Source organism: Lissotriton helveticus, chromosome 2_2 (genome assembly GCF_964261635.1).
Source record: "Lissotriton helveticus chromosome 2_2, aLisHel1.1, whole genome shotgun sequence".
Lineage (NCBI taxonomy): Eukaryota > Metazoa > Chordata > Amphibia > Caudata > Salamandridae > Lissotriton > Lissotriton helveticus.
In genome coordinates, this window is record NC_136060.1 from 518,919,501 (window position 1) to 518,931,544 (window position 12,044).

Below are 12,044 nucleotides of genomic sequence, written 5' to 3' on the forward strand. Positions count from 1 at the left end.
TCCCATCACTATGGTAGTGACTGCTCTACATATAGTGTGAGTGGCGATCCCATCACTATGGTAGTGACTGCTCTACATATAGCGTGAGTGGCGATCCCATCACTATGGTAGTGACTGCTCTACATATAGTGTGAGTGGCGATCCCAATACTGTGGTAGTGACTGCTCTACATATAGTGTGAGTGGCGATCCCATCACTGTGGTAGTGACTGCTCTACATATAGTGTGAGTGGCGATCCCATCACTGTGGTAGTGACTGCTCTACATATAGTGTGAGTGGCGATCCCATCACTGTGGTAGTGACTGCTCTACATATAGTGTGAGTGGCGATCCCATCACTATGGTAGTGACTGCTCTACTTATAGTGTGAGTGGCGATCCCATCACTGTGGTAGTGACTGCTCTACATATAGTGTGAGTGGCGATCCCATCACTGTGGTAGTGACTGCTCTACATATAGTGTGAGTGGCGATCCCATCACTGTGGTAGTGACTGCTCTACATATAGTGTGAGTGGCGATCCCATCACTGTGGTAGTGACTGCTCTACATATAGTGTGAGTGGCGATCCCATCACTGTGGTAGTGACTGCTCTACATATAGTGTGAGTGGTGATCCCATCACTACGGTAGTGACTGCTCTACATATAGTGTGAGTGGCGATCCCATCACTGTGGTAGTGACTGCTCTACATATAGTGTGAGTGGCGATCCCAACACTGTGGTAGTGACTGCTCTACATATAGTGTGAGTGGCGATCCCATCACTGTGGTAGTGACTGCTCTACATATAGTGTGAGTGGCGATCCCATCACTGTGGTAGTGACTGCTCTACATATAGTGTGAGTGGTGATCCCATCACTGTGATAGTGACTGCTCTACATATAGTGTGAGTGGCGATCCCATCACTATGGTAGTGACTGCTCTACATATAGTGTGAGTGGCGATCCCATCACTACGGTAGTGACTGCTCTACATATAGTGTGAGTGGCGATCCCATCACTATGGTAGTGACTGCTCTACATATAGTGTGAGTGGCGATCCCATCACTATGGTAGTGACTGCTCTACATATAGTGTGAGTAGCGATCCCATCACTATGGTAGTGCATTTCTGGACTGCAAATGCTTTTGTGGCCAGTGCTTGCTCAAAAGGACAGTGACCCTGTATTATGGGGTGTAACAGACCACTGCAATATGCAATTGGCGTATATTGCATGGATTTCTATTGAGTCAGTAGTGCAGTCATTGTTAATCCGTTACAGTGACAGAAGAGCTAAAATCTTTTACCGTAGTCTGGTGTACCTAACATTGGAGCATTTGTAATTGCCTTATTAATTCCTGAAATACCATCTCCCCTTCCATTGGTCCGTTTTATCCTGTTCAACACTCCGTACATCATCCCCTTTGGTATCGCTTTGTTCGCCCTAAGTTGGCAGGGTATGCCCAGATGTGGGTTCCTTGCTCACTTTGCCACTGGATTCAAGCTAGCCTGGCTGATGACGGCTGATTAGTCAGAAACCGGTCCCAGGATGCTTATTTGCGGTCCAGGGAAGACATGGCTTGGCAGTTCGGGCTGGACTGTTCCCATGAGTCACAGGGTCAGACTGATTTGCATATGGCCATGTCTGAACTGGAGTGGCTGAGTGAGCTAAAGAACGGTAATGGATTAAACCTAGATCAGTTGACTGGGGGTGAGTGCTTGCAGTGTTCAGCATTCCGTCCACCATCCCCTTTGGTATTGCTTTGTTCGCCCTAAGTTGGCAGGGTATGCCCAGACTGGGTTCTTTGCTCAGTTTACCACTGGATTCAAGCTATCCGGGCTGATGACGGCTGATTAGTCAGAAACCGGTCTCAGGATGCTTGTTTCCGGTCCAGGGAAGATATGGCAGTTCGGCCTGGACTGTTCCCATGAGGCACAGGGTCAGACTGATTTACATATAGCTGGGTCTGAACTGGGGTGGTGGAGTGAGCTAAAGAATGATGATGGATTAAACCCAGATCAGTTGACTGGGGGTGAGTGCAACTCCCCGTCCATCATCCTATTTGGTATTGCATTATTAGTTTGGGACCCTTTTAATGCGCTCAACAATGGTGTAGGTAAAGAAGAGGCATAACCAAACAGCCATTGTCTCACATAATTTCACAGTCCTAAAAATTGCTGTATTTCCTTAGCTGTATTAGGGATGGGCATGTTCCTGATTCTTTCTGCCCTATCAGGTGTCACTCTCCTCCCAAAATGGATTATTAGTTGTTCCAAATAATGCACTTTTGTTTGTACGTATTGCAATTTGTCTTTGTCTACTTTGTATCCCTTCTCTACCCGCTAACAAAGGAGACTGATGGTGTCTTGTCTACATATTAAATGTCATGCACATATTTCAAAAGTGTACGATGTTTGTTAAATCATGTATCAGTGTCCTGTTGAAGATGCTGTGGGACTCACAATACCCTTGGGGCAGTCTCAAATATTGGTACTGTGTCCCTTTGTATGCAAATGCGGTCAAGTATTTGAGTTTGGTTGCAGTGGGATGCTGAAAAACACATGTTTCAAATCAATCTCTGAAAAGTGGGTGGAGTCTGCAGGAATGTTTGTCAAAATCACTGAGGGGTCAGGGGCCACTGGAAATTCAAACACCACTATGTCATTCAAGGGGCAGAAATCCTGTACTGTCTTTCAAGTTCCTCCCTTGCCCTCCTTACCTGGGAAAATAGGGGTGTTCCCAGGTGAAGTCCCCACGTATGTTACTCCATGCTCTAATAAAGCTTGTACTGTTAGAAAAAAGCCCTCCTCTGCTAAGGGATATTGGAGCACCCTGGGTAGTATTGCCCCTTGTTTCAGAGCTATCCATACAGGTTCTGCCCCTTTCATTAGGACTGCATCATGTGCCCTCGGGTCTTCAGATCAAGTCATTTTCTCGTGTTGAACTGCACTTCATATGTCTTTACACTGTACTTTAATTGTATTCTAAGATTGATGCTCATTTCAAACACCACTTTTTAGGTCTCGTGGCGTAACAGCGCGTCAGCGCTGTGTCCGCCAGGAGATCTTTTGTTACTGACTGTGCTTCCCAGGAGACAGCACCTGGCCGCTCGCATTGCCTGTTGAAGGAGGCGATTTCCGCGGGCCACGCGCACAAGAACGCGCTCAGCTGCTGTCTCCTGGGAAGCTCCAACACCCCACACGCATGCGCATACTCAGAGACACACACACGAGCGCCCATGCACGCACGCACCCACACATACAGAGAACCCACCCCCGCTGTCGCATACACACATGCCACACACACACGCACACACGCACACACACGCATACACACACAAGTGCACCAAGCGCCCCCCCCTGCCCACTTACCGCCACTCCGGTCTTCAGCCGCCACCCTCGAGCATGGGAGCCCCGCGTCACCAGCACTGCTTCTCTCCGTGGGCGTGGCTTCTCTCCGTGGGCGCGTGCGCGGGCTTCCGAAGCCGGAAGTCCCGCCCTCTCCGAGACGAGAGGCAGCAGAGGGGCTCGTGAGAGTCTGAGACGAGAGGCAGCAGAGGGGCTCGTGAGAGTCTGCTCCGCTGCTGGTATTGCGTATGCCCAAAAAATGACTTGACACCTTCTGGTAATGTTAGCGCTATATCAACTCGCATTAAATAATATAAAATAAACACCGCGGCTCCTTCCGCTTCCAACGACACTCCTTGTTTATTTAATCTACGGGGTTGAAATGCTAAAAGCGGCTGGTCTCGAAGTATGTGTATGTGAAGGCCCAAATACTGCTTTCTGGTAAACGTCCTCTTAGCCATAACTGGAGCAGCGTGCCTTGGGTTGAGCCCTCACAGCTAGAGTATCCCACTGTCATCATTTTTATTATTAATCGATATGCCATTTGTTCGTCTCTTCCCTTTCCGGTTTATTTTGGTGGGAGCGGCTTTTTGTGGCATATTTTTCGTCTTCAATCAACCCTCTTCATCCCTTCAGCTGGAGAAACGCCTAGGCCGTCATTACCTGTGACGCAGTGTCGGGTGATGTCTATCTCACATATGTTGTCAGCGATGGTTTTGTTATTTAGTGCGCCGCCGCCGTGAAAAAAAACCCACAGCTTGATCTATAATTTTTCCCATGAGCAACAGACATCAACATGCTGCCGTGCGCACCTGAGCAGGAGGTTCTCGGTTACAGAATAACCTTGGATCTCTTCATAAACCTGTAGGTCATGTCCTTCACATCAGCTGCTCATTCTTCCTTCTGCCTAGTGAAAGCATGAAACGAGTTCACCCAAACCCTGCAACACGGAAGTGTCATCTCCATCTTGCTACACATTGGCTTCTGGGCACTAACGAGTGACCTATTTAAATGCTCCTGACAGTCCACAGAAGATTTCGGAATCCTTGCTTTCAAGTTCTTCTTGCATGTAATTCAGCCATGCGGAATTACATTTTAGGACAGGAAAAGGTACTGCAGAACTCAATAACAAGCCAGAGCCATAATCTGACGTACTATCTACAACTGCACTGAGAGGATGTTGCTGTATACTCAGAAACTCCTGCCACAATGCTGTTAGATCCGGCCCAATGACAGGTAGCTATCTGCATCAGTGGAGCACTTTATGGACTCAGTGTAGCAGAACAATAACCAGCATTCAGGTTGGATACTTTTTTGACTTCAAAAGTATTACTTGATTATAAATACTCATACCTTCTTTAAATACCACACCTATCTTATCTGAGACCTTAACTCACTTTACAAAAATGTCAGAAATACAAATACAACTGGATATCATTTAATTACCTTATTGGCTGGGTAACCTGGCTGATAGTTGACTCTTCATTATTCTAGTTTTAGAGATGTTACTGCCAGTGCCTTTGAAGATATATTTCTACATGACCAACAGGATGTATCAATACATCTAAGTCACGTAAATACAACACAAATTGCAATAGAAATGCTATAGGTGTCACATTTGCAAAAGTTAAAAAATATTGGCATTGTCATACACAATGTCAATAACTCAAACTTTAATGCTGCGAGACCTATTGCATTGTAAATGCTTGTTTGCTCAATGGGTTGTCCTCAAATAATTCTTCATCTGATAAGTCTCCTAACTTAACTCCTGGGCCCATAAATACAATTGATTCCCACAGTTTTGTTAAAGGCTATTCGTATTGTCTATCTTGATCTAATCGCAAGGGCCTGTATGTCAAATATCATATGTTCTTCTTTCACAGGGTCCAGGGGCGTCATACACCTGAAAAATAGTTTTATTGGTATGTGCACTTTTTCCCCCTAGTAGTGCTGGCGTCTGTGCTATTAGCAGTTCAGGCTGGACTGTTCCCATGAGGAATAGGGTCAAGACTGATTTACATGAAGAGATAATCTACTTCCATTGATCGAGGAGTTCGGCCCAGATGTGGCACACTGGAGGGGCCTCCCAATATCCCTAATGGGTAGAGCAGCTTTCTTCATGTCCCACAAAATACCCCATGAAGGGTTCCTCCTGACTACTGTCAGAAGATAGGGAACTATGTGGTCTCCGCTGGAATGGGGGCAGCTCTAGAATTGCCCTTTCAAAGCTACAGAGGAGGGTTTATGAAGGGGAGCTGCAGTCCCAGATATTAAGAAGTAGTATTGGGCAGCACAGTTGAGTACAGTCAATGCATGGTTGTATGCGGATAGGGAGGAACCGGTATGCAGGGTTGACCGTCAAGCGATGGGCGGCAGAGGCTATCTGGCATTACTATACCGAGAAAAGGGATTGAGACAGTAGAAGTGTCTCCTCTGATTATGTTAGGAAACAAAAGGCTATATATAGAAAATGGCATCCTTGCCTCAGTCGAGATTGTAATCGGGCAACCATTGTTTGTATTCTACAGATAGCTATGTCGCCATATAGATGTAATAATAAACACATTTGTACTCCGCTCGTGAGAGGCCTTGCACTATGCCAAGGCTGTGTGATAGGATTCTAACAAAGTGTTTTCTGTCAACAAGGTCGGTGTTTCTGCGAATATAAATTCAAGCATCAAAAATGCAAAATGTGTGTCAAACGTAAATGTGGCAAAGAGAAGGCAACTTTAAGAAAAAGATTTGTGTGTATACAGGAATGGTATTATTTCCTACTGGGCCTAACTAGGCACATGGCAATGTGTGCTGCAGAATGCAGTACTAATGCAAAGTGGAAGTACAGACCAGAAATAAAAAAAGAACTCTCCTCTTTCTGCCAGCCTTGGGTAGGGGCACCATTTTGGATCAAACCTATGTTTATCTGTATTAATAGAAATGGGTTTGCGTCAAAAGAGTGGATGGATGATTGGGAATGCCCATGAGCCATCCAGGTAACGCCTCCTCAATGTAAGGTACCTCAAAGTTACATTTTTTTTTTTTTAAAGAAATCCATGCAGTCAAGTAAATTAGGCTTTGCAAGACCTTGTTAATCTCAAAATAGATTTTGCATTGCGTGTATTCCAAAAAACGATGCAACCCCAATCAAAATCTTTGTAACTCTGGGGCTGATTCTCTTGTATTTTTGTTTCAGTCTAAATGTGTAGCGTAGTCATTGGCCAGTTGTGTCTAGATTTCTGTTTTCCATGCTGTTGGTTTAGTCAAGGTATTACAAGTATGCCGTTTTCTATGTTAATTCTTACCGTGATGTCTAGTTTTACCATATTGAAGTTGTTTATTGGCTTTATTGTCCTAAATCCTTTTTTCTGTTTTTTACTCTGGAAGGTAAAAGAAAAACATTATGAAAGGAATCTGAAGAGTGGGAATCACAGTGTGTTGGAAAAACAAATGTCATGACAGTTAAAGTTCCATTAAAATGTTCTCAAGCAACGACCAATCGAACCTGACTTGGAAGCACAAACATTAGAAAAATGTTATGCAGAGTGGAGGGAAGTTAACTTACTGAAGGAATTCTGCAAATGTTTTTGATGTGAGAAGATATTTTAATGCCCACAGTTGTTTCCGAAGCAGCGCACGTACCTGATGCCCTTTCCCACTGTAACGAACTCTAACAAGTCTGATCTCATGCTCAGTAGAGAGCACATGTTCTGCATGTGACATCTACGAAGTAAAGATGACTGACTAACTGTGCAATATGAAATCAACTTGAGGCCAATCCTTGAAGAGGCAATATGAATGAATAACTCTAATTAGACACCAGAAAACTTGCCGGAAAGAGACTCCTTTTTATATCTAGAGATCGTATGAAAGATATATGTCTGATTCCCGTAAGGTGAGGATGTTGCCATTCTAGATCAATGTAAAAAGGTGTCCACCCCTAGCTATGATGGTGGATTGGTTAGGGTGGTTGCACCGTTGCTGAACATTCAAAACATAATACATCTATACACAATGTACCCAACCTGGCGAGAGAATCCAAGTGAGCCACAATCTCAAGCAAAGTCCATATGAACATACGGATGAGGGAAGGATAATCATTAAAACATAACACACAACAATGGAGATCTTTATCAATATTCTGAATGAAAGGAGCAGTTGATAAAATATCACAGGACTCTAGTGAAAAACCATATGGATATTCTGTATGTGACCCGGCTTTCAGTCAAAAGCTTGCACCATCTATGCATCAGAATTCGCACTGAGAGAGACCATATGGATGTTCTGAATGTGGCAACGTTTTCGAGATATCATCTGAGCTATTGGAATATCAGATAAGACACACCAGAGGGAAAACATATGAATATTCTGAATGTAACTATGCACACAATTGTATGAATAATCCAGCATCTGAGAACTCACACTGGGTAGAAACCATGCAAAGGTTCTGAAAGTGTTCAGGCTTTCATCCAAAAGAATTCTCTAACTGTGCATCACAAAGAGTTTACTGGGAAGAACCCCTATGAATGTTCTGAATGTGACAAGACTTTCATAAGAGACTTGACACTATCCATTCATCGGAGAACTCATACTGGGAGCAACCCCCATAATTGTCCTGAATGTCAGAAGCCTTTCATGAGAAAGATGGCACTCCCAGTATATCAAAAAACTCGTACTTGGGAGAAACCATATGGATTTTCTGAATGTGACAAGGTTTTACATTCATCACAAGGGGTATTGCAAGATGAAATAAATCACAGCAGTGAGAAACCACATGAATGTTGTGAATATGATAAGGCTTTCATTGGAAAGAGAAATCTATTTTTACACCAGAGACCCCACATGAGGAAGAAACCATATAAATGTTCTGAATGTGATAAAACATTTAGGATGAGAGGAGAGCTATCAGTGCATCAGAGAATTCACACGGGGGAGAAACCATATAAATGTTCTGAATGCGATATGGCTTTTAAAGTTAAGAGTCATCAGGCATCACATCACAAAACACATACTGGGGAAAGGCCTTTTAAGTGTTCTGAATGTGATAAGGCTTTCACAAGAAGATTTTCTTTATCAATACATCAAAGAATTCACACTGGGGAGAAACCATATAAATGTTCTGAATGTGACAAGGCTTTCACACGAACAGGTTCACTAGCCACTCATCAAAGAATTCACACTGGGGAGAAACCATATAAATGCTCTGAATGTGTTAAGGCTTTCAAGACAAAAATAGAGTTATCAATACACCAGAGAACGCACACTGGAGAGAAGCCTTATGAGTGTTCTGAATGTCACAAGGCTTTCGCACAAAAAGGTACACTAACTGATCACCAAAGGTGCCACACTGGGGAGAAACCATATAAATATTCTAAATGGGACAAGGCTTTTAATAAAAATGGTTACCCTATCCAGTATCAGATAAATTATACTATGAATACACCTTATAAATGTTCTGAATGGGAAAAGGCTTTCAAAGGTAAGCTTTCACTAAGGCAACATCAGGGAGCTCATATTGGGAAGAAACCATATAAATGTTCTGAATGTGATAAAGCTTATAAGATAAGAAGAGAGCTATCATTACATCAGAGAATTCACACGGGGGAGAAACCCTATAAATGTTCTGAATGTGATAAGGCTTTCAGACACCAATTTAAACTATTCATACATCAAAGGATTCACACTGGGGAGAAACCATATAAATGTTCTGAATGTGATAAAACTTTTAGGATGAGAGGCGAGCTATCACTACATCAGAGAAATCACACTGGGGAGAAACCATATAAATGTTCTGAATGCGATATGGCTTTTAAAGTTAAGAGTCATCAGGCATCACATCACAAAACACATACTGGGGAAAGACCATTTAAGTGTTCTGAATGTGATAAGGCTTTCACAAGAAAATTTTCTTTATCAATACATGAAAGAATTCACACGGGGGAAAAACCATACAAGTGTTCTGAATGTGACAAGACTTTCAGACAGAAAAGTACACTCGCCATACATCAGAAAACTCACAGTGACGAGAAACCATATTCATGTTCTGAATGTGATAAGGCTTTCAGATCAAAAAGAGAGCTGTCAGTGCATCAGAGAACTCACACTGGGGAGAAACCCTATGAATGCTCTGAATGTGACATGGCTTTCGCAACAAATGGTACACTGTCTGATCACCAGAAGTGTCATACGGGGGAGAAACCATATACATGTTCTAAATGTGACAAGGCTTTCAAACGTAAGTTTGCACTCTCCCTTCACCTGAGAACTCACACTCAGAGTAAAAACATGTAAATGTTATAATTAGGCCGTCCAGTTTTCAGTGTTTATGTTTTGTGGATTGCAGTGGTGTTTTCTTATTGGGTTCCAAACCTTTTTAGATCAGTGCTTAATCAGTGTTTGTTCAGCTTTGTCTATCACAGAATAGACAAAATATATGTTTTTTCCACTGTTTATTAAACATGTTATAAAGAGCGTATTTAATATAAAGGCGACTAATGTATACTAGAAAGTGACTAACCATTGACAGTGTGTCCAGTGGACTTACGTTAGACTGTTTTAAACATAGAAAGTTTGTATTACACTCTCACTCACCCTCACGCTTCATTACCCTCTCTCACATCTCATTATCTCTCACATTCTGTTAGGACTCTCTGGGTTACAGTCCTGTTAATGGATTAAGTAAGAGTGCTATATTCAAATGTTTTTGAAAATTCTATAACTCAGGTGGGAGTCATTCACTTACTCTTTACTTAATATTATAACATTTTAGGGGTGGACAACCCTGCCAGCAGCATAACACTTCGTCAACTTGTTAACATTTTTAATTACAATAGATTAATTTGCAGGCCTGCATTCTAAGGCAGCTGAAACTTGATGATGTAAGCTGGCTCACCAATGTTTTTCTGCACTCTTTGCCTAACTACATTAGGGTGGTGCCGCTGTTGTGTTTACATTTGTAGCTGCCATAGAAATATCTAACTTTTACTAGGCATTACATTCTATTCTGAGACTTGAAAGTTTGCTTTTAACATTGTAATTATATGTGCGATCAGTAAAAAGATTTTTTTTAAAAAGAACTTTGTAATTGTATGCTCGCAAATCCCAGCAGTAAATTGCAGTTGGGTATAAAGTCATGATTAGCTGAAGGTATCACACTTAACAATGGGACACCATGCAGCCACAATTTTTTGGGGTATAAATGTCTTGTTTCGTACAGGTTCAGGAAGTGGGAGAGGCTATTAAGTCCCTGACCAGGGAAAGGATGGACTTCCTATTGAGTTTTTTTCAACCTTTGTGGATACTTTGGCTCCTCCATTAAACAATATTTATAACTTTGCGAAGGGGAGTGTTGCCTCCCCACCAACTATGTGAGAGGCTCTGTTTGTCTCCTTAAACAGGGTAAGGAGGTGGATCAACTCTCCTCCAACAAGCCACTAAGGATAATAAATGTGGATTACAAAATATTTAGTAAGATCCTAGTCACTCCATTGCTGCCTTGACTCTCGATCCTGATGCACCCCGGCCAGTCTGGGTTTATCCCGAATCGTAGTACCATCACTAATATTAGACAACTTGTTCATGCACGGCACTCCCCACTTAGGGACTACTCCAAGGCCACCGTCCTCGTGGTTGACAGCAAGAAAGCTTTCATTTCCTTGAGTTGGAAAATTATCTACACAATAGCCAGTATGTGCATTTGTAGCAGATTCCTCTCCTGGACAAAACTACTGTATACTTTCCCCACTGCCTGTGTTAGGGTGGATAGATTCATATCCAACTCTTCCGGCATAGAGAGGGGTACTAAGCAGCGTTTTCCGCTCTCACCACAACTGTTTGCCATGGTGATTGAGCCGTTGGCCATAACGCTTCGTCAGGGCGACTCTTACCAAGGGCTGCAGCGGGGGGGGGTATAACACATTATGTTTCGGTATATGTGACTGGTTGGTTGGTTAGTAACTTTATTCGATCTTAATTGATAAGGTCATAAAAGTATACAGATCATACATTATTCAAAATATATAAGAAAGAAATAATCATAAACAGTATAATTAAAACGTCACAGAAATCTACAGGCAAGAACCAATTAAGATAGTAATACTGTTCATTAAGTTATTCAGTACTAATCATTCCTTTTGTAAACAATACCAATTAAATTAATAAAGTACATTGTAATGGCGAATATATGAGTTATAAAAGACATTTTAAAAATAGTTATTGAATTAGTCTCCTTCCAATCAGTTATTATAAAGTATTAGTTAATGCTTTTTTCTTTAAACGATCTAATGCCTCACTAACCTAATTTTTTATAGAGCCGAACATAAGTACAATGCTACACAATGGTTGGTATATGGATTAGGAGCATTTGGTGGAAAAACAGGGCAGGACAGCAGTGGACAAAGTTATATTTTAACAGTAATGGACAAATATACTTTTTCTGAATACATTAATAGAATTTGCAAAAAAATTGCAAATGTAAGTTAGATTGAATAGATATATTGTCACAGGGACAAACAGGAAGTTCATTCTCTGAATAAGTCGCTGCTGGATATCCTAACATACAGGGGATAAAATTTAATGTAAACATTAACAAAATAAATCTATGTCGGGGGTTTGTTACATATGTCAGGTATGTATTAATTTCTCCCAAAATACACGGTTGGGCTAAGTACAATACAACTGTATGTTTAGCACAATTTAAATTCGCTCTTTCATTTTCTCTACATTCTTA

The 12,044-nt window shown here is 42.0% G+C and overlaps 1 protein-coding gene across 1 annotated transcript in view; it reads left to right on the top strand.

Moving 5' to 3' along the window:
- LOC144821609 (uncharacterized) overlaps positions 1–11,808 on the top strand; it is a 50,814-nt gene extending 39,006 nt beyond the window's left edge. Inside the window, exon 2 of the mRNA XM_078678842.1 lies at positions 6,704–11,808. Coding sequence (XP_078534968.1) covers positions 7,952–9,607 — 1,656 coding nt within the window. The 5' untranslated portion in view covers positions 6,704–7,951 and the 3' untranslated portion in view covers positions 9,608–11,808. The remainder of the gene's footprint in view (positions 1–6,703) is intronic.
- Positions 11,809–12,044: the final 236 nt, after the last annotated feature.